We start from the raw sequence: 23,388 nt of genomic DNA, 5'->3' as shown, positions 1-23,388 counted from the left end.
AAATACCTTGTCCAGTTCTTCAGTGGAACCTCCATCCACATCAATACCCATCCCCCAAGCAGATTTCCTTAATTGCTATAAAGTTTTCAGAGTTGCTCCCATTGCTAAACCTTCCCCTGTTCTAACACTTGCAGACATCAGACACTGTCTGGCTACCGACTGACTGCCGTGTAATACTCCCACCCTTCCTCGGATAGGATACTTCACCTTTACGTGCAAAGTTGAAGAAACTGCCCCTATTGCATGGAGCTAGGGCCTAGCCAAAATGGTCGTGTAAGGTGAATACGCCCTGACTACTATGAAGTTAACTTGGACTTCTGCATCCTCAACCTGTACAGACAACCTAATCATCCCCTGTGGAATCACCGGTTTCCCATCAAAGCCTACTAACGGAGAATCATACTTCTCCAAATCATCATCTTTCAACTTTAAACCATTAAATAAGTCTGGATACATAATTTCCGCTCCACTTCCATCATCCACCAAGACTCGTTTCACGTCATATCCCCTGATACGAATAGTTACTACCAATGCATCATCATAGGGTTGACATGTTCCTTCCTTATCTTTCTCAGAAAAACCCAACACTGGCATTGCCGAGAACCTCATCCTTTTAGCCAGTTGATTGCTTCCCTCCATGACTTCATTCCCAAAACTACTATGCATGGACATGAACCGAGAAGGATCATCGGCTCCTTTTCTTGGTTGCGCCAAAATGACGTTAATGGTGCCTAATGCTGGCCGAGGAATATTTCCACGTTAAATTCTCGTACCTTGATGTCCAACTTGCCCATCCGGCCTAGACAAGAAATGATTGAGCTTTCCCGGCTTGGCCAATTGGTTCAAATGGTCACGCAACGTTCGACACTCTTTTGTGGTGTGTCCCTTGTCTTGATGATAATGACAATGAAGACTTTGATTCCTCAAGGATGCATCTCCACTCATCTTGTTAGGTTGTCTAAAGTATGGTTCGTCTCGTTTTTTCTCCAATATTTGATGTATAGGTTCCTTGAACAGTGAATTAACCAAAGGAGTTCCAGCTGGCAATGGACGACTTGGAAAATCTCGCCTAGGACGATTGCCTTGATACCCCATTCCCTGGAGATCTTTCTTCTCCGGAAATAACTTTACTTTCCCTTTACTTTGAATCTGGTCCTCCTCAACCCGCTTATACTTGTCTATACGATCCATAAGCTAGTGCATGTCTACAGCTGCTTTCATTGTCAAGGACTTCCTCAATCCGTGCTCCGTAGGGAGCCCCACCTTAAAAGTTCTTACAACCACATTTTCAACATCTCCATCAATTTCATTATACATTTCCCAATATCAATCGGAATAAGTTTTAAGCGTTTCTCCTTCCTTCATTGCCATAGATAGTAATGCACCCAAGGGCTTTGGGACCCTACTACATGTTATGAACCGAGCCCCGAATGCCCTCGTTAACTCTTCCAAGGACTTTAGGGAACCTTCCTCCAAAGCATCAAACCATCGCATGGCCACTAGCCCCAAACTGGAAGGAAAAACTTTACACATCAACGCTTCATTATTCGAATAAACTGTCATCTTTTGATTAAAATGACTGACGTGTTCTACAGGATCAGTCCTGCCATAATAAATGGTATATATAGGTTGAGAAAATCTATGGGGGAGCTTTTCCTTATTTATTCGGGCCACGAAAGGGGATTTAGAAATTTGCCACAAAGCTTTACCCATTGCATCATTCCCCTCACCTTGATATGACCCATCCCCACCTCGCGTCTCCTCCCCCCTCTTTGCCCTGCCACCAGAAGAAGTAACTAAACGGGACTCATTAGGAAGAGACTTGGATGCTTGATGGTCATCTCCTCCTCGTTTTTCCTCGGAGCTATCACTGGACGAATAAGATGGGCTCCTCCTACCACGCTTCCTACAATCTAAGCGTTTGCGCAGATAATCTATCTCTGATTGCATTTGCTGCAACACATCATCACGGGACATTTGTCTCTCAGTCTGTGATCGTCGTCCAGCTACTCGATCACTGTGATACGATTCTACCACCAGACTTGGGGTGTGTTGCTTTCCATCTCTGCGTTACATATTTATAGCTTGGTTCCCCCTTTGTGAACCTATTGATTCTTCCCTTTCCTGATTCACTTCCGCCATTCACCTTTAAACCAGAACGTCACACCTTATTATTCCCACGGACGGCGCCAATTGTAAGGACCAAAAATCAAGCACAAGCCCAACAATAATAACGTTTAATAATTCAAGGCCCAAAACAATGAATTTGTAGAGAGGGTATCAACAACAAAGTTCATGGCGTTCTGATTGTGTCTTTTTTTCTTTCCCTCTTTTCCTTATCTCTTATTTATACTCCTTGCCCTTACTATCTCAGCCCTACACCTCTCATCTAATCAACCCCATTTACTGACACTTGTCCATTCCCTTGTAGTCAGTAATGGAGAAAAGCTCTTACTTTGTGCCTTGTACTGTTCAGGTCATTTCCACATTAATGCAACGGATAAAGTTGATACTCCCTATTCAATGCGGCCAGAAAGTTTGGTACAGAACATTCAATGCAACGTTCATAATTATCTATCCCAACCTTGATATTTGCAATATATCCCATACATCATCAATCTACCTTTCGTACTTTTCCGGACCATCCCACTTCATCCTCGGGCCCTTAACTTTTACTCTCCTCTATTCCTTATGCTTCCCAGTATATTTTCGGGTCTTTAAGTCTTCGGGTCCTCGGGTCTTCACACCTATCATCAATTTAACCTAACCAGAAACGCAGAAGTATTTAAAATTTATTAAATTCTTATTTTTGAATAAGTTATTAATAAATTTCTCTTGGGGAAGCTGACATCAGTTAAGAAACTAGAAACCTCAATACTTAACAAAATTATTTAAAGCGACTTCAAGTTGAAGTTGACTTGGAAGATAGTTTAGAATGTGAAACTTGTCAAAATCAATTGTAATGAGTTATTGATTTGAAATATAATTTTCTTTTTCATATAAAGAATAAAAATCTAGGTATTTATATATTTTTCTAATTTAAGTTTGCATCCACCTAAGAAAATGTAATGAGTTTTTTTTTTTTTCAGAATGTAATGAGTTATTGATTAGAAATAGAATTTTCTTTTTCATATAAAGATATATAAATCCAGGTGCGTGTGTGTGTATATATATATATATATATATATATATATATATATATATATATATATATATATATATATTATTTTCTAGTTAGAGTTTGCGTTCACTTGAGAAAACCTTGGCTCCGCCTATTGATAAAGACACAAATCAATTTTGAAAACCATATGAATATTCTTTGTACTCATCCTAGCTTTTTTAAAGAAAAACTACCACATTACTATCTTATCAATATATATATAATTTTGAAATAGGATCTCTAATTTTGAAAGCCCTAAATTTTCATTTTGGTCATAATATAAGAACCCCAAAAAAAGATAAAAACCAAAGATGCTCTACTACATTTTTCCTAACAGAGATTATCTAATCCCTTGCCCCAGCTCTTGATCGATTACAAAACAAACTTTTGGACGATTAAAAAACCCACCAAAAATAAAAAGCAATTTCCAAATGAGTAATTACTTGAAAAAAGTAGAAGCTTGCAAACTAATTGATAACCATTCTCCTTTTTCTTTATAGGATGAGTATTTGCAACATAGTCACATGTGAGATGGGAGAAAAAAGAAAATGAGAGTATATCCCATTCGATTGTGAAATCCACACTACGATAGAAAGAATGCATATACTCGATTCATGAAATAATTATTAGTAGAAAATAAGAGTACACAACAGCTATGCATGTGTAGTTGCAATTGTGTGCAACAAGCATTGTCCAGCCAAAGCAACCCCAACTATCTTTCTCCTACTGGGTGTGCATAGTGGGAGATGAACTGAAAGGTGTGTCTGATTATAAACTGGAAAGAAAATCACACATTAGTAATTCCATTTTTTCCTTGCTCATATCAAGCTGAATCATAAGCAGCTGGCTTGAATAGCATCATTGAAATATATGCATAGATGCTGTTCAGAGATGCGGTTGTTAATAAACTGTACATGTTATTTTAAGTAGTGATATTGTTAAATTCTCAAACCTAAACACGCAGAGCCAAAAACGAATTCTATTAATATTTGATGCTTTCATTTTCTTACAAAGCCATCTATAGTTACAGATCCAAGGACTCAATTTCAAGAATGTAGGGGATTCTCGTAAATTCTTCTTCCAATGAGAGTTATGCAGCATAGGATCTGAAATGTGGATAGACTGCTGCAGCTACTTTGATTCAGGGTCAGCTGTTTTGGATGGTGAGGATTGCTCATCCACAGATGGAGGGGACTGAATGGGTTTCTTGAACTGCACCAAGACCATGGTCATGTTGTCGCATCCCTCACCACCAGCTGTTGATGGTGCCAAACACCTATCAAGTACTCTCTCACACACCACAGAAAGCTTGTTTTCCTGCATGAGTTACAGTTTTCAGCGTCAAACAGGCTGAAATATTACAATTGTAAGGCATATATAGTCCCATTGGATCAACTAGCCAAATATATATAGTATTCCTTAATCAGTTGTTGAGCAACATTTTATTCAGGCACCACTTGAATGGCAGGTCAGTACTTAAAATTCTTACCATAACCAAAGCACAGACAAAACTGAACTGCTGTTTCTTCTCACAATTTCTTTGAAACCAAACATTTGTGATCTCAAATTTTTAACTCAGTATTAGCTTAACATTCATGCATTGATAGGTCATTATCCCTCACTCTATTTATTTATTTATTTTTGGTAAGACTCGCTGAATATTAATCAAACTGCATTGTCAAGTTTTTAAAAAGAGAGGAGACCTATGCACTCACCATGCGTAGTTGTTCATGAACAAAATCTACCAGTTGCTGGCTTGACATGCAATCCCTGAAAGTAATTAACAGGACAGTAAACATCATAAATTAAAATTTGCATAAACTGAAAGCAACCAAGTTATTCAAATAAAATCAACAGATACTATATATGTATGTATGTATGTATGTATGTATATATGGTTTTATTTTTTTAAAAAGCCTCGGTAGGAGAACTAAAAATTAGAGCAAGGTGGAAACTAAGTTGTGGAAACTAAGTCAAGGATAATAAAAAGAATTTTAAGATACTGTAATACTGGTCAATCAATAGCATGGAATTAGAAATTGTCCAGCAACTGTTATTGGTAAAAGATATTGAAAATCAATATTAGTATAATGCACCTAGCTTAATTCTCTTCCTTATTGTATCCTATATTATGTTTTGCTCCCATCTAAACATCCACTCAGAGGGATTCAATTATAATGTAGAATTTTGTAAAATGCAACCTACAATCCACCAACATTATTCTTTGTCTCTCAGCAAAAGAAAAAAAAAAAAATATATATATATATATATATATATATATATTGTGTCTGATCACTTGGAATAAATTTTGGCCAAAGGCAATGGTAGTTATGGTTCAAGGAACCTTACAAGTCATAAAAATATCATAAAACGTTAGTACTCTTTTGACGACAATTTAAAAACTTTCCAAAATCACAAAGACTCTCTCTCTCTCCCCGCCCACCTTGTATAATGTCCATGATTTCTCATTATATAGCTATAGAGAGAAGAAAATAATTTATGTCATACCTAGACTGACATTTTATCTCCATTGGTGCATGTTTTCTTCTGAGTGTAAAAAATATAATGCAACAAGAGCATGTACCAACTTCTTACACAGCCACAATAACGTAAATATAGCATATCAAAATCACAATTGAAATAACATACACCTCATTAAGTGATATTCCATTTCAAGAGGTTCTGTTTCAAACAAGAGGAGCTTAAATTCATTATTAGTAGCTAACATGTCTTAATAATTTGGAAGCACATATGGAATACATTGGCTTAGTGAGCCCAACTTCCTTAAAAGATTTGACAAACTTCAAAACCAAATCTGGAAGGGAAAGCTTAAGATGCTTACCAGATACCATCACATGCTAACACGATAAAATCGTCATCATCACAAAGCTCAACCTTGAGAAAAAAATAATAATCAATTGAATACCAATGTTTAAGAAGTTTCAATCTAGGGGAAAATAAAATAAAATAAAATAAGAGAGATGCTAAAGCAATAATGCAAAACATGTAGAAATGTTGGAGATTTGATCTCCAAAGTGACCATATTGCAAAGAAAAACACAAAATGTAATTAAAAATGTCATCAACTTATGACAGGATATACATACAGTGTTTATATCTGGATTGGCAGTTACAATTTGCTTTTCAGCAGGCAAATATTTATTCTGCTTGAATTCCATGTCACCTGCAGTAAATGGAAACTACATCAGTCTGTAAACTTCATAAAACACATCTCCCACTCTTTCTCTAGAAACACATGTTATGACCCATACATATATACATGTGTGCGTATATATGCATGTATATTCAATTTGAAGAAAAGATAGCACTGGGCTTGTACTAGTGGTATCTAACTGCCTCTACTAAAGAAGCTCCACAGACCACGTCCACAAGTTTCACACTTTCACTTCAGCTTAAAGTATGAACACAGGCCAGCAGCTTGAAGCAAAATATCAAAAGATTGACTTAAAGTTTCAAAAGCTTTCTGTTAGAGATTCACATGCATGTTGATAAGATACCTATAGCTCTAGCAAGATTTAAACTGCCATTGACTCGTCCTGCATGTATAAAACCACCAGCCTTTAAAATCCTTTCCTTCTCAACCTCAAGATCAGGTTTGTGATCCCTAGACAGATTGTATGCCTGAAAAGGAGAAGCCACAGGTCCCAGTGAGAGAGAGAGAGAGAGAGAATCAGAAGCCATAAGAACCAGGAATTAAAATTCTGGATAGAGAACTTTTTTCATTTTATTTACTTTTGTTGGGATCTGCTCCAGTATTAGCATATTATCATTGTCTAATAATTTTGATATAATCTTTGTATACTTGTTAGAGTTCAAATTAGAAGATGTCTTTAAACATCCATGGCTAATAACAGCAACAAACATGCTGAAGAACTCCTGTAAATTAAAAAAATACCTGACCCTTCCTAGATATCACACAACGAGAATCACCAGCATTTGCAACAATAAGTTGGTAGTTTCTAATAATGGCAACACAAGCCGTGCTCCCAGAAGTTGGTCCAGCGAAATCAGAATGAGGCCCCTGGTAAAAAGTGCGTTTAAAACACAAAGAAGATATGGCCAAATTAATTTCTTTTTCTCAAATTCCATACACCAAAAGAACCACATTATACATTAGCCTAATACGTCATCTGTCTTTGATACATATATCCTATACACTCATTTACAAAGATGACCACACTTTTATGATTAAGATGATTGCTACTAAGAATTTCCAACCAAAAAAAAAAAAAAAATCATCCTCAAAATTAAATGAAAGAAAAAATGAAATACTCTGCATCCCTATGTATCAAATGATGAACAAATTGATAGGTGTAATACAGGTATATCATGTATGGCATTACAATTTAGATTTCACCTCATGAGAGTACCACATAAGCAATTATATGTTTGTAGATGAGAGCATTTGTGCATGTAGTATGCACACACACAAGCGTGTATAGAGAATTTGTCAAACCTAGATGCAAAATGGAAATGAGGTCAACAATTAAGTTTCATTAAAATAAAAATAAAAAAGGTCAAGCATGCATACAGTAGGCCACACCTAAATGTGAAATGGGAATGAGCTCCATTTACTGAGTGATGTAAGTATGAATAAGCTAAAAGCAAAAACTGGATCAACCAGATCAATGCTGACTGCAGAAGACAGTAACTTTGACAATTTATTTGTTTCTTGCACCTACCTCCTCAAAAGCCCAATCATCAACATGGTCATTACTATCACTGCCCCTTGGAGACCAAATCAACCCTTCTATCATGCCAGTAAACTTGTTTATTTTATCACCCAAAACAGCTAGTTCCCTCCAACCCCTCTGTCCACGCATCATTTCATCCATTCTGCATAACCCAAATAGTAATAATTGGAACCGCAAAATGAGACCATGAGTGCAAAGGTAGCAGCATGACAATGGAGCTATAAACCCATAAAAAAGTTGAAAGCCATTGGTAAAGGGCCTAAATAATGAGCTTATTATATTCTATATCTCACACACAAAAACTTAATTACATACAAGAAAGTATTTAGGTATTCAAGTCATAAAATTACACTTATCTGATGTTAAATCCAAAAATTGAGATGAGTCTAAATTATTTAAGTCAGAAGTTCACAAATTGAGATTGTGAGACTATCATTGACAGTACATACACAGATGTGCGCATGCAAGCAGGCAGGCATACATGCACAGTATTTAAAAATATATATATATATATATATATATATATATATATATATATATATATATATATATATATATATTATGCTACCAAAATTCTAATGATGCATTTGCAAAGCCAATTACTTATATAAAAAATCAGGAGCACAGTTTTGGGTATGACATTATGCAGCACAACAGCAGATTCTATGACCACTATAGAAAATTATTATATATGTAACAATAATCACCAGGAAATGATGAAAAGGAACCTAAAACTCAAAAACTAAATTATTTAACCTGAAAAATGCTTTCTGAACAGAAGTTCCTATGTCTCCAGCTGAATATGCTTCATTCCTAAGCATCTGTTGATGAAGATACTTGGCACAGAACTTTGCAACCACCTTCCCTGAAATGCCATTGGATTTTACATGAGTACAATTATCTCAATTACTATTACACAAAGATAAGATAATTGCTAACAGGAAGCAAATCGGAAGGATAAAATGCATAACAAATAGAAATGCCCAAGCACCCAAGAATCTAAAGCTTGAATCGTGGAACATCAGTTTTCCTCGACGCTAATAATCTATAATCTTGAGAAGCACAACAAACAAGACTTTCATCCTTCTAGATATAAGAATTATATTTATTACGTGTTGAACCTTGAGAAGACCTAAAATCCATGCCATTTGGTAGAATCAAGCCCTGCTGCTCTGGACACTGGGATGAGAATCTATTCTAAGCACCACACATCTTTTCATTTTCACCTATAGACTCAAAATGATTATATAAATTACATACAGACAAACTAGCAGTTTTAGCTTGCCGACCCAGATATGAGCTCTCAAAAAGCTTCAGAAAATATACTTATAATGGACAAAGCCACTGAAAGAAATCTCACATACAAATGAACTGCTAAATAAACAATTTCTTGCCCTTCACTGGAAAAGCAAAAGCATGCACATATATTTAAAGCTAAATCAAAGTTAATAAAAAGAGAAAAAATAGAACTCAAATTTTCACAGTTCTAAAATTTTGGGATTGAAACTAGAAACAACAAACCATAACCAACCACGCATAATGAAACCAGTAGCAACCAGTTGAGAATAGCACCAAAAAACCAAATGTATTATGTTTGAAATTATATTATAATTTTATAAATACATAAATTTGCATCATAGCAACCAATCTACATGATTAATGCATACAACAAAAGTTTAGTCCAATCCTCCAATTAAGAAAATACAATTTAGATCCAGAAAGGCAACTGAAGAAAGGCAGACCAGATCTGATGAAATCCCCTTCCAATTGTAACGTAATCAACCACTTGTGGATTAATTTATCAAATTATACTATTCCTAATAACAGCATAACTAATAACTGGAAAGTAACACAAAGATAAATTGACTATGATGCCAAACATACAAGTCCCTATTACATTAGTAGAATCAGCCATCTATCATAGATTCAAGTACTTGAACTTGCCAATTCTTACCTCCATGGCCATCATAAACACCAAAGAACGAAGTGGATGGACCGAGATCAGGGAACGCAGCATGCTAACAAAAATAATAATCATATTGACCAACAGGTTAATGGTAAATCTATAAAAAAAATAAAATAAAAAAAATAAAAATAATAACAACAACAACAATAATAAAGTTAAGTCAACAGATAAATCAAATAAGTCCAGATAATGTGAATATCCCAAGTCACAAAGATAAATATTTATTTCTGTATTCCTATAGAAGCTACCTCATAAATTATCAACAGCTATGAAGCAATAACAACAAAACATTACTGATACAGGTATCCTGCATCCAATTAACTTAAAGCCCTCAAAAATATACATAAACAATATGGGTGTGTGTCTGTTTGTGTATACACCCGTAACAAACACACTCACAATCGAAATGTAAATTTAAGTATCTGACATGTGCACCACAAATTTCTCATGACAACAGTTGGAATCTTAAAACGGCCATATGCAATGCATAAGGCTCTTGCTTCTGCAGGATCTGGGAGAGGTAAAGAAACATGTATAGGAAAGATTCGGGCTGATGTTCAATTTGTTACCAAATATAAAACAAATGAGTCCATTACTCTGTAATCAGGATGAAAACTAAACAGACTGTATAGCAATTAGCCTAGTTGAAAAAGTACAAATTTTACAGCTGCAACTACCTCATGAAAGATAATGCACATAACAAATTTGTCACCAAAATTATTTTAAAACAGAAAATGATAATTAAAAGATGCAAGAATTTTTCTCAATCATTTCCCATTTCAAAAACTTCAAACATTCACCATTTTCAGGTACTGGTCTTGCTTGTTAAAAATATGAACAAAAGAAAAAGGCACAAACATATCCTAAAAATCTACCCTCTTAATCTTACAAATGTTTAAAATTCCAAATTTGGAATTTTTGAGTACATTTGCTTCCTCTATCATTTGGGGCTCATTGACTTTTATGACGAGGATGCGTTCGACCCCCTATTCCCCATACCCAACCCCCTGCTCTCCCCTTTCTCAGTGACAATCATGTGGCAGATCTCCAAACTTGGGATAACAATATTTGAGAAGAGAAAAAACGTAAACAGAGGAGGAGATAATTGATATTGTATTTATATTTTCTATCACAGCTGGATAATGGAGATTACAATTAACAGTGGATAATACAGTGCAGTATATTTTCATGCCCAATCACTTTATAGTAAACCCAATTCCACCTATATCACATAAACCAGATATAGTAATAAAACAGGATTTATGTAGTAATTTAGAAAGAGCAAAGCTTTCATTAAATTACTCACAGCATCTTCCATGGTTGCGCGCCAACCTTGCATTGATGATAAACCATACCTAAGCCTATCATTCTCACCATCATCAGAGAACTTTTCAGTTTTGGGAGTGCTGAGGTATATACCCATATTTACCTGAAACCATAAACAATAGCTTCTGTTCATGATAAGTAACTATTAGTTAACAATTGGAATAAAAGCATGCCAATAAAACACCCCCACCGAATATACAAAATGTAAAAAATTAAAAACATAATATAATACAAGTTCAAACAAAATTCAGAATCCTAATTGAGACTGTATACAGAAAGAATCTGCACTACAAAGAGGCTAAATAACAGCTTGTCACTTTCTGGTAATTAAAATAAATTAAACATATAAGAATTAAGATTAAGTTATTAATAGATCAAACCAGACTTGTGAGATCAAAAACCATTACAACATGCCCACATCATGCAAACCAATTTAGCAACGATCTAAGGTCCAAAACAAGAATCACCCATCATTTGAAAAGGCTCATAGACATTCAAGACCCACAAAACAAACTTATAAAAAAGAAAAATCTGTATCTAAATAAAAGGTTGAAGCAATCCCACATGTTCGTTCAAGATCTAATTATGAAAAAACAACACCAAAGCATAAAATATGAAAGACCCAGATGCCAAATTTGTGTCTAGATTAATTATCAACCTCCATTGAAAAACAACAACTGGAAAAAAAAAAAAAAAAAAAAAAAAAAAAAAATAGAGGTGTGGGCATACTCACAAAACGCCCGATTGGGCTGTCTGCAAAGGGTTGGAGATTAGAAGCCTCAAAAACCCTCACGGAATGAATGAAATCTATAAGAATAAAATTTGAGGAAATGGGTGAGAGAAGAAACGAACCAAAGAGACAAGCATGAAGATATTTTTAAAAAAGAGAAAGAGAAAAAGAGAGAGAGAGAGACTCAACAGTGCAAAAAACAACAAATCGAATGGAGAAAAATATAGAGAGAGAGAGAGGGGGGGGGGGGGACTTTTTATTTGAAGTCTGGTGGATTCCGGTGACTGTTGATGGACTATAGTGTTGAATGTGATGTGATGTCTTGTGGTGTGGCCAATGTTTTTTTCCAAACACTTACACACACTCTCTCTCTCTTTCTTTCTCTCTCTAAAATATCATCCTCGGCTATCTTTCTTTGGAAATAGTAGCAGTAAAATGTTGTTGTTGTTGTTGTTGTTTATTTTTTATTTTTTATAAATTATATATTTTATTTTCTCTCTCTGTGTCTCTTTGTGTATCACTAATTATAATCAGATTAGTTTATTACACCCTCTCTCTCAATGTCAGACTCTCTGTCTCTTATGGCCTGTTTGGGAGTTTAGAGAGGGATGAGAGTAGAGGAGAGTAGAGGGGAGGAGAGTAGAGGAGAGTAGAGTAGAGGAGAATGATTACCCTCCACCTTGTTTGAATGTTTTTATAATTAGTAAGGGGGAAGGGAGTAATTAGCCCTTCCCCTTGTTTTTAACATTGTAATTTTATAAATATAATAAGGGTAAATTAGGTAATTTACTTTATCAATAATTTTATGTACTTTACTCTCCCTCCAAATCTCTCCAATTTGGGGGAATTAAAAATGAAGGGGTTGGAGGTAGTTGAAACCCCTTCAAACCCCTCCCCTCCTTCCTTAAAAAACTCACAAACAAGGTAATTGAATTACTCCCCTTCCCTCTACTCTACTCCCCCTCCTTTTTTAAACATCCAAACAGGCCATTACTCTTTACTACACAGAGAGCAGGAGCTATCCAATTTCCATACTAGGACTGGGCTGGCCAGGATGTGACATGATCAACCATGTAAAAAACCTCCAGTTTTTCCAACTTCCATGTTAATTTTTTTGACTTCTTTGTCTTTCAGTTTTATCCTTTGTCGGTGTATCGCCAAATAATTGGTGATATTGCAAATTGATAAGATCATTTTCTTTTATACTAATACTACTATTTCTCTTGCTTGGAATCTTTAATTTTGTGGTTAAAAATAATATCCCTATAAATTAGGATTAAATAGGATATTTTGATAAAAATACATCTTTAATGTTTTATAAAATAGAACCACTTTTTCACTCTTTTTTTTTAAAATACTAAATATTATAAAACACACAAAGAGAGATGAGAGAAAATTTTCTACTTGATTTTTTAAATTCAACTATCACATATCTCTTGTATCCCACTCACGCGGCGTTTTTACTTTTTTTTTTTTTTCTTTTCTTTTCTTTTCTTTTTTCTTTTATCCTTACTCTAATCTCACGGTTTTTTTTCCCAATCTCCTCTATTTTATTTTGAAAAAAAAAAACTCCTAATAAAAATAAAAAAACCACTACTATTCCGTATTCTCATCTCTCCTATCTCTCCCATGTTCCACTAACTCCGCGTTTTTACTTTTTACTTTTTTTTCTTTTATCTAGACTTATATGTTTTTATCTTAGAAAAGATAAACTTATCTGTTTCTTTTGTCCTTTTTTATCTCTATAATCTTTATACATTAAGAGAATTTAAAAAGTTAGTTATGACTTCAAAAGATGTCAAAAATACCTCTAATTTAATTAGATAATTCTTATTCTTAAAAAATAAAAAATGTGGTTAAAATTGTAATTCAACAAAATTAAAAAAAAAAAAAAAAAACTACCCAATAATCACTTTTTCCTAAAAATTTAGCACACTCTCATTCAGCCTACAAAGAAACGACTTGCTGGTTCAAGAAAGATCGTTAAGATGATATGTTAGGACTGAGGAGATAGTATGAAATGCTCTTCAATGGGAGAGTTGTAGTTAGGTGATACTTCACACTTCATGGTGATATGACAGTGTCGCCAGCAAGCAACACAAAACGACGTGTAAGTAATTGAGATAGTGATTGCAAATTGCAATCAACATGTATCATTTCTCCAATAGCAGATTCTGGGGCATTAATCCAGACCAAACATGTATAATTAATTCTGTATTGAGAGACATTTGATTGGATAATGTTATTTCAATCCACATTAAGCAATTCAAGGATTTGACTCATCTTTCTTGGATAATGATATTTCAATCCAAGCACAGTCAATCAAGGATTGGACTATCTCTCCCATTTTAAGTATGTAACCTTATCTGTGTACCAACTGCCAAGAGACAAAAGGATGGCTCGTCCTTGAAAAAGAAAAAGAAAAAAAGAATGGCTCATCCTTCATTGTAACCTTCTTTGCACCAAATTTATCAAGCTTTGTGCAATAAGTGTCAACCTAATTAGTATGTGATTGTCATAAAAGACCCATCAAAGTGATAAAAGAAGAATAAAACAAAAGAGAAGACATTACAAACATTTTGACAGGACTACATTAACTGGTGTTCACAACCCAATGTATTCCTATCATATACAAATACAAATTTTTGTACCACTTTTGATGTTTTACTTAATTTTCCATCTATCACAATTTCTCATGTGTTGCTTTTATTTTCCTTATAAAATATTTAAAGCATAAGAAAAGTTTTGTAATTCAACTAATTGGTATTTTTGCATATTTACAATAGATACATTTTAGATTCAAATCCCCCTTTGCCATTATAACTATCAAATTATCAAAAAAAAAAAAAAAAATCAAGTACGTGGCATATCACAATTAGTGGAGTATAAAGGAAAATATAAAAAAATGGTATAGACGATCTGAATTCATCATGAATTTATTAATATATAACCACCATTTATTAATTAGTTTGAATTTGGTAAGAATGATGTGTACAACCAATATTTTATCCTATCTAATTACCAATAAGATATTGTCACATAAGTCTTTTATTTAAAACTTAATGCATCCTACCGCATCTAATAACATCATATTAATCCCTTACTTAAAAGTTAAAATCTAAAATATGATGTGTTATCTTGGATTCTTCTGTGATTAGATGTATTTATATTTTAGTAATATGATGATGTGATATGTCCTTATTAAAGGGTGTAAACCCTTTGGTTTACACTAAGAGCACTAGTAGTGGGGGGTGTAGACATTCCCCAGTTGCTATTTTACCCACCAAACCCATAAAATGAAGCTCCAACCGGGTATGGGAACTTAATTTTTTTTTTGCAACTTGCTACAGTAAAGTTGCATTTATACAACCTTACTGTAGCAAGGTTGTATTATTTTAAGTTAATATTTTCTCTCTCCAATGGTTGTTGAGGATAGAGACAAAGATGAAATAATGGAAGAGATAATAATTTTTAATATTATTTGTTGGTATGTTTTATATTATTTTAATGAGTTGTTTGTAAAATTAGATATTAGGACGTTGGGAGAGTTGTAAAATAAGATGGTAAAATAAATAAAATAGGTTTTTAAGGTGTAAAATACAGTAGAAATTTTTTACAATCTCAATTGCTAATGCTCTAAGTCTATATAACTTTTGATTTATATCGGTCACCAAGTATTTATAGAATTTAATATCTTTACTAATATATCTCAATGTGTAAAGACAATTTCATAATTTCTTAGTAGAAAGAATCTGGATTCAACTCCTACGTCCTCATTTGCTATACACTGGGAAAAAAACAATTTAATGATTTCAGATAGAAAGACTGGAAAATGAAACTACAATGTCTAGAAAGACTAAGAATAAGGAAACCTATCGTGTATTGGAACTCTAGAAAATAAAAAATATGTGAGTCTGTTTAGTTGATATATATATATATATATATATATTCCTGTTTAAACTGTGACGAGTCAAAAATAAAAATAAGGGCCACTTGAGCATTAATTATAACAGTCTATTGTAGCATATCACAGTCTAATAACAAGGCAACACAAAGGTTACAAGTTGTACATGTCACACAAAGATAAAGTCAATAGACACCATATATAAAGTATTAGGAAAATGTTTCTACCCAAAAAAACAAAAACAAAAAAAAGGTATTAGGAAAATAGTATAAGGTGCTCAACTGCAATCATTAAGGATAACTTATGGACTGGGTTATCTTGTTTGTATTGAAAAGTAGCAAAAATAAAATTAAAAAAAAGGGTTAGGTCCAGTGTCTAGTGGCATTGGACACTTTTAGACATGTATCCACTTTTAGACAAGTGTCCACTTTTAGACACGTGTCACCGTCTGACTGGGTCTAATGCACTGGATGTACTAGACCTAAACTAAATTCCAAAAAAAAAAAAAAAAAAAAATCATTTAACTAAAAGTTGTGCAACTCCCTAAAAAAAAATGATCAATTGCAATAAAACTCAACCTTAACCAATTTCCAATACACTTAAGACATTCATTGTCCAAACCCAAAGTGTAAACATATATAGTCCATTAAGTATCAATTGACGTGGAAATATAAAACAATATCATATTCATAACATTTCATTTACAAAACTTTAACAAATTTTAGGCTATGATCTATAAAGAATATGATATTGTTTTATATTTGTTAAAGTTTAAGAAAGATTTTTTTAAAAAACTCAAAAAAAAAAAGTTTAAAAAAGGAGTTAATTAATGGCATGCAGTGATATCATATTTATCACTGCTATTAACTCCTTTATAACGCAAAAAAAAAAAAAATTAAAATTAAAATCGTTCTATAAGAAAGAATTTCCTATGATTTATAAAGAGCAAATTGCATTAGCAAAATATATATATATTTTTAAAAGATGTTAATAACAGTGAATAACTATAAAAGCAATGGAAATAGAGAAAATTATTGAGTAAAGTGGGGAGAGAAATTCTTGTAAAAGCAGTGGCACAAGTCATCTCCACATATGCCAAAAGTGTTTTCAAACTATTGGTGTCTTTTTTTGAAAATCACTATTGGTGTCAATATGCAATCAAGGAGACTAATGCCATATATGATAGGTAGATTTTGGTGGGGGATGCTCGAGATCGAGGAACCCATTGGGTGAGCTGGGAAACATTATGTTGAAAGAAGAATGGAGTGGCTTAGGGTTCAAAGATTTGGAGACTTTTGACCAAATATTACTAGCTAAACTACAAGTTTGGTGGCTACTCCAAAATGAACAAAATCACTTTTGAGTACCAAATATTACCAGCTAAACAGGCTTGGTGGCTACTCCAAATGAACAAAATCACTTTTGAGTATAAAATATTACTAGCTAAACAGGTTTGGTGGCTACTCCAAAAATGAACAAAATCACTTTTGAGTATAAAATTTTGAAGGCAAAGTACTTCCCCCAATGACACATTCCTGAATGATAGAGTAAGACTGGGACATCATATTCACACATTTGGAGTATAGGTGGAGCAATGTGGATCTTACAAAACGGAACCAAACTCATAAGTATAGGGACATGAAGTGTTCACATATGGCAAGATTGTCGGCCCCCTATATAAAAAAAAAGACAATGTTTATTACACAGGGCTCTATTACATACAAAGTACATATAAGTTTGTTTTTAAACTAAAGTTATGACTTGAAAAATAAACTTACGTATATTTTGTGTGCAACAAAAAATGTGCACTAACAATTAGTCATCAGAGAAATGGGTGAAAAAGAAGAGCGTAGAATACTTTACGTACGTATGTTCAGTCTTCATGTTTACAAAGGTAGGTGAATGTCTAAATCATAGTGAAATTAAGCATCCAAAATTCTCTAGTTCAATGATTGTTCTAGAGTTTACATGATTACAACTTGCGATTAATTAAAACAATAAATTATTTTATTCTCTTTCAAAATTACTATATATTCACTATAGACTATAGTTGTTAAATTTCCTCTCTTTATGTTAAAGCCTATTTCTTATTTTCAAACTATTCTTTTCCTGTTTTCGTTGAAAAAACAACAATAGCAACAACAACAAAGGTTGGTATGAAACACGAAGAGAGACAAATGGATCAATGAAACCCAGCTAAGTCCTAAGTGAGACGTTTGGTTTTGGCCAAGATTTTAATTTATTTATTTATAAATGTCTCTGTCTGCTGGCAGTTGACATTTAGAATGCATCAAAATATCTCCTTCAGCTAAAAAGGTTGGGAAAATTTGTCAAAAAAAAAAAAGAAGAAAAAAGATATAGACATAAATTTCATTTAATATTGGGGGTCCTCTTGCAACATGCAATTAAATGATCCCATAACTAACTTTTTTTAGCTTCTGGACCAAACAAAATTACCATGTACCAACACAAGCAAGAAGAGATTGTGAGGTATTAGTAATTTTGTATTACATGGATTAATTTATTTTAGGGAGCACATGGCGTCCGAGTTTCAAACCCTAGAGTCTAGAGAGTTAAGAGTAATGTTGCATACGACGTACCCAATAATTTTTACAACATTTTTTCATAAAAGCTGATTTGATAAGTTTATTGGTATTTATCTAGACTCATCATGCTATGAAATTTTTTGCAAAACCCTTGTAATTGGAGAGTCAATATACACTGCTGTAAATAAATAAAAAAATAAAAAGAGTTGGGTTGGGAACAAGACAAACTTTCTCCTAGTAATGGGTATGCTCTTACTAGGGCCAAAATGGGTATTTGCCTCTTTCACCAAAACTTTCCAGCAAAATGTCCTATGTCTGAAACTATTTAGGAAAATGCCACTGTTTTGAAACTCGATTTTCTAAAAATCAAGTTTCAATTTAAAACTTGATTATTGGACAATCGAGTTATACAAAATTGTAAATTTAAAAAAAAAAAAAAATCTAAAACTCGAGTTCAGGGAACTCGAGTTCCATTCAAGAAACTTGAGTTCCATACAAAGAACTCGAGTTCCTTGAAATTTTTTTTGTGGAACTCGAGTTCCATGAACTGAGTTCTTTATATGGAACTCAAGTTCCAGAAGAAGAAAAAAAAAAATTTCTAAGTCCATTTTCGCTATAACTCGATTGGCCAAAAATTGAGTTTTACATTTGGAACTCGATTTTTAGAAAATCGCTTTTCAAAATAAGAGCATTTCCCTAAATAGTTTAAAAAAGAGAGCATTTTACTGAAAAATTTGTGAAAAATGGGTAAAATCTCATTTTGGCCCTCCTATCAGCATTGAAAAAGATTAAATTAAAAATAGAACAAAAAAAAAGGAATTATAATAAATTTTTGAGTATGGAAAAATCTTAATTATCAATGTGTCATCATGTACTTTTCGCTAATATTTTGTGAACATGTAGATGTAGTAGGTGGGTTTGCATGGATCACGGAGCGACTCTGGTGAAATGCTTTTAAAAATGAGAAATGATATGTCCACAACATTTTTACAACATTTTTACAACAAATCCTAAGTGGCAAGTTGTTACTGGTTGTTATTGTTGAGACAAAAAAGTAATCTTAGTATTAGATTCAAATTTGAACCTATAACAACTAACCACCTATGATTTGTTGTAAAATTGTTATAAAAATGTTGTGGACGTAGCACCTCTCTTTAAAAATAGGCCTTACATTCAAAGCTTATTCTTTTTGTACAAAAAAATATATAAAAGAGTCTCCAAATATCTATGTATTAAAGTATAAGATGTAGCCTTCAAATCCTGAGTCATATACAACTTCCTTTCTAATATGACCTCCCAATTGTAGGATTCTTGCCCTATCTCTACTGAGTGTATTGAATATTAAAGGTTCAACCGTTCAAGTAGTCCTTAATTAAGAAGATTGCAATAAATATTTATGTGACAAAGCAAAATATTGCAAGCACACACGGGTAACATGCATGCTTATAAAAACAAATTCAGTTTGGTTGACAATCATTACCAAATCCAAATGTTAGGTGTATAAAAGTCCCCAATTCATTTCTTAAACCATAATCAAATCAACTGAAAAAATAAATAAAATGAAAGAATGAATGGAGATTATAATGTGCTGGCCATGGCAAGCTTATAGTTGGAAATATGTATAAAAAATTATATAAAAAATATTTTAGTTAGATCTTTTGGATTTCTTGAGAAACTCTAAGACATAAAGCTCCCTTATTCCAAAGGGTGAGTGTGAAATGGATGGATCACACGTGATTAAACCTCACATAATATTGTGTTATAAACATTCTAAAACTGCCAACTCACCTCCTTAGACTTGCATGATTTTCCCCTCTAGTTTCATTAATATCTCTTATTGTATGTTTTCATGTTTGTATTTTCTTCTAATCATCTTTACATTAGCAAGAAATTATTATGAGAATCAAACTCTTGTAAATTGTGTTATACGTTACAATCCCAAATTTCCAGTAAAATTTTTTAATGAGATCAAATCCTATTTGAAGTAAAGAGTTTTATAGCTCAGTTGCATTACTTGCTATTATTCATGACGAGAATTATGATTTGATTATCCCACACTTCTTGTTGTAATTATTAAATGAAAAAAAAAAAGATTTTTTTTTTTTTTTGTGTGTAAAATTCTCCTTGCCATCGTGCTTGTCTATGGAATCCTCATTATTATAGGAACTTAGAGTGACACTTTACACCTTTCTAATTTCCAATTTCCAATTTCCAATTTAGATGTTAGAGAGTTAATTTGAAATTAATTTGCATGGACTTGGTTTAGGTTTAGTGCATCCAGTACACTGGACCTGGTCAGATTGTGACACGTGTCCAAAAATGGATACATGTCATCATCTCAACTAATCCAGTACTACCAGACACTAGACCTAAGTCTGACCTAATTTGCATTGCGTTTGGCCTTCTATTTGAAATTAATTTGCATTGCGAACCCCATGATCTAAAATCAATATAAAAATTAACAAATTAGTGGTTGATTCGCGTATAATGAGAATTAATCAATTAATTTTGACATATTAATGTGCCCACTAATTTGTTGATTTTAAAACTAATTTTTGATGATAGGATGGACATTGCAAATTAATCTCAATTACGTGTTACTTGCAAATTAAATATTTCATTATTTGAGTATGGACTTGGAAATTAAGAAAAAGTTAGGAGAGAATTTCACCAATAATAGAATTTTGTAGAAAGCTTCAATAAATAATGAGTTGTGCTAGGACCACACAAATGGCCGCAACATTGGCCGCAACTCGCCCACGTGGCGAGTTGTGGATGGTGGAGGGGTGACGGTGGATCACCCCTCCACCAACCACAACTCGCCACGTGGGCGAGTTGTGGCCATTTGTGTGGTCCTAGCATAATTCATAAATAATAAACATGGTTAGGAATGGCAACATCATAGGGTAGGGCAAACCATAAGTGCCCTATCCTTGCCGAATTAAGACAGCACAAGAACCTGTGCAAGGCAAGAACAAGGACGATTGTGATGGAGGCATTTTGCCTTCTCTAAAGTGGATTAAAATTAAAAAAAGTAGAGTTTTGAGATGTTAAATGGTATATTTTTTTAGAATTTTTGAGAATTTTGCCTTCTCTAAGAGTGTGATTTTAGCACTAATGAGAGAGAGAGAGAGAGAGAGAGAGATTTTTTTTTTGTGATACGGAGAGATTTTTATTGATGATAATAGAATATGTATAAAGAAGATTATATAAATTAGATAAATATATCTATACACACTTAGCGACAAGGTAAGAAAGAATTTGACTAACAAAATTCTATCCCCATTCTATCCTCTATCTAAAAATATTTTAAAAAATTATTATTATTATTCTATCCCCACTCTCAGTTTACTGCAGTCTACATAAAAAATCACATTTATGTGAAAGAGAGTGTAACACAGGTGTACAAAATAATTTCTCTAATTATGGTCAAAATAAGAGGAAATTTTTTTTTAAAAGAAGAAAATAAGAGGAATTTTGGTTACCACTTCTTCAATATTACTTTTTAAATGTGAGTGACGTGGAAGCATCTAACTCATGCATTCTTTTAGTGCCGTTAAGAAACTCGAGTGCATGGAGTTTTCTAAGAACTCTTAAAAATCCTCTTATAATAAAAGTTTAATCTATTAAAAAAAAGGATAATATAAGAAAGTAACGATAGAAGATTGATAGTGTAGAAATATAGTACTATTATTTTTTTAAAACAAAGACCAAAGAATTGTGAATTTTGAAGGGACCCATATATGCCAAAATGGTTTTTCATTTTTCTACACTTTTTTCTACAATAAATTTCGGTTGGGATATTCAACTTTGGTAGGCGGGTATGGTTGGGTTTACACACATTTCTTTTTGGAGATGATGGTAACGATAAGAATGGTTGTTTTTGCATAGCTTTCATTTACGCCCATGAGAGTATAGAAAGAATAGTTTAATCCTAGTGACAAACCTTGTTAGGCCTTAAAGTAATTGGAAAATTATATTTAACTATTGCTTTTTCTATAATGGGTAAAAAAATGTGGTGTTAAAGTTTTACTTTGGTTCAATGAGGATAAGATCTACTTTGTGTTGGTATTATACATCATAGATTGTTAGTTTAATACAACTTGTTAGTTTATAATATATGAGTGAAGATTATGATAAAACAATTGAAAAGTACCTAATTCTTTAGCAAGGAATCTTTCTCCCTCTATGTGTGTGTATAAGCGTGTGGGTTCAATATTTCCAGTCAAGGAAGCATGAAATCATCTTGTACATTGAACCAAATCTTTAGAAGCAATTCTATAATGAAAGTATAGAGAAAGATCAATCAGATACTTGAATTCTTTTAGAAAAGCTTTAATTAAAAAATTGGAGATCTGTGTGCTAATCGCTTATGCAAATTGACCTGTCCCCTATCAAAAATAATGCCCATCAAACCATCAGATTTATATCATCAATCATTAGTGCAACCCACTCTTGACTCTAGAGTAACCTGTACATGATCTCTTTGTCTCTCTATTGATACTTTCTACTTCCTTTTTCTCTTCTTTTTAATTAAAAATGTCTGGGTATTGATAGATATATTATGAAAAATTCTAAAACCAAGTAAAATATCATAATGTGTGCCATAATTGTCCATATGGCAAACCGTAAATAATGAAGAAAAAATGACAAGATCATGTAAATGTGATGGACAATCAATTATAATCTAACAATTAATATATAAGACACAATTACTCAAAATTTATTTCCTCTTTTTTGTGTGGACTTTTTTTTTTCTTCTTCTCATATCTATGTTGGTTATGGAGCTGTACTAAACAAGACATAATCTTTCTAAGCTGTCAAAATCCTTCATTAAATATTTCCTTCAAAACTTTTTTTTTTTCTTTCCCTTCTGGGGATAAAAAAGTATCTAGTGGAGGTGGAGAAACAAGTAGCAACATAGGCCTAGGTTCATTTGTACCTTGGCTTGGCTTTTAATAGTTTAGTTGAGCTCCAAATTCTTGTCTTGGTTCACTTGGGAAGAGTAAATTAGTCACAACTCGCAATTCCCAAAGAAATAG

The 23,388-nt window shown here is 33.1% G+C and overlaps 2 protein-coding genes across 3 annotated transcripts; both read right to left on the bottom strand.

Moving 5' to 3' along the window:
- Positions 1-249: 249 nt before the first annotated feature.
- LOC142621946 (uncharacterized) lies at positions 250-1,191 on the bottom strand. Its single transcript, XM_075795334.1, has 2 exons — positions 774-1,191; positions 250-695 (listed from the first exon to the last, which is right to left on the bottom strand). Exons 1-2 carry the CDS (start codon positions 1,189-1,191, stop codon positions 250-252), a joined length of 864 nt encoding a protein of 287 aa, XP_075651449.1.
- Positions 1,192-3,954: 2,763 nt separating this feature from the next.
- LOC142610894 (putative protein phosphatase 2C 60) lies at positions 3,955-12,290 on the bottom strand. 2 transcript variants are annotated; one of them, XM_075782873.1, is made up of 12 exons: positions 12,086-12,290; positions 11,896-11,973; positions 11,147-11,269; positions 9,829-9,892; positions 8,631-8,739; positions 7,863-8,016; positions 7,076-7,201; positions 6,678-6,801; positions 6,267-6,343; positions 6,003-6,055; positions 4,876-4,930; positions 3,955-4,477 (listed from the first exon to the last, which is right to left on the bottom strand). In XM_075782873.1, exons 3-12 carry the CDS (start codon positions 11,261-11,263, stop codon positions 4,292-4,294), a joined length of 1,065 nt encoding a protein of 354 aa, XP_075638988.1. In that variant the 5' UTR covers positions 11,264-11,269; positions 11,896-11,973; positions 12,086-12,290; the 3' UTR covers positions 3,955-4,291. The 2 variants fall into 2 exon arrangements, with proteins under 2 accessions (XP_075638988.1, XP_075638996.1); XM_075782881.1 differs by having other exon boundaries at positions 11,900-11,973; positions 12,086-12,285.
- Positions 12,291-23,388: the final 11,098 nt, after the last annotated feature.

This window comes from Castanea sativa, chromosome 1 (assembly GCF_040712315.1).
Source record: "Castanea sativa cultivar Marrone di Chiusa Pesio chromosome 1, ASM4071231v1".
Taxonomy (NCBI): Eukaryota; Viridiplantae; Streptophyta; class Magnoliopsida; order Fagales; family Fagaceae; genus Castanea; species Castanea sativa.
The sequence above is the reverse complement of the archived record's forward strand: the minus strand, read 5'-3'. Positions and strand labels throughout refer to the sequence as shown.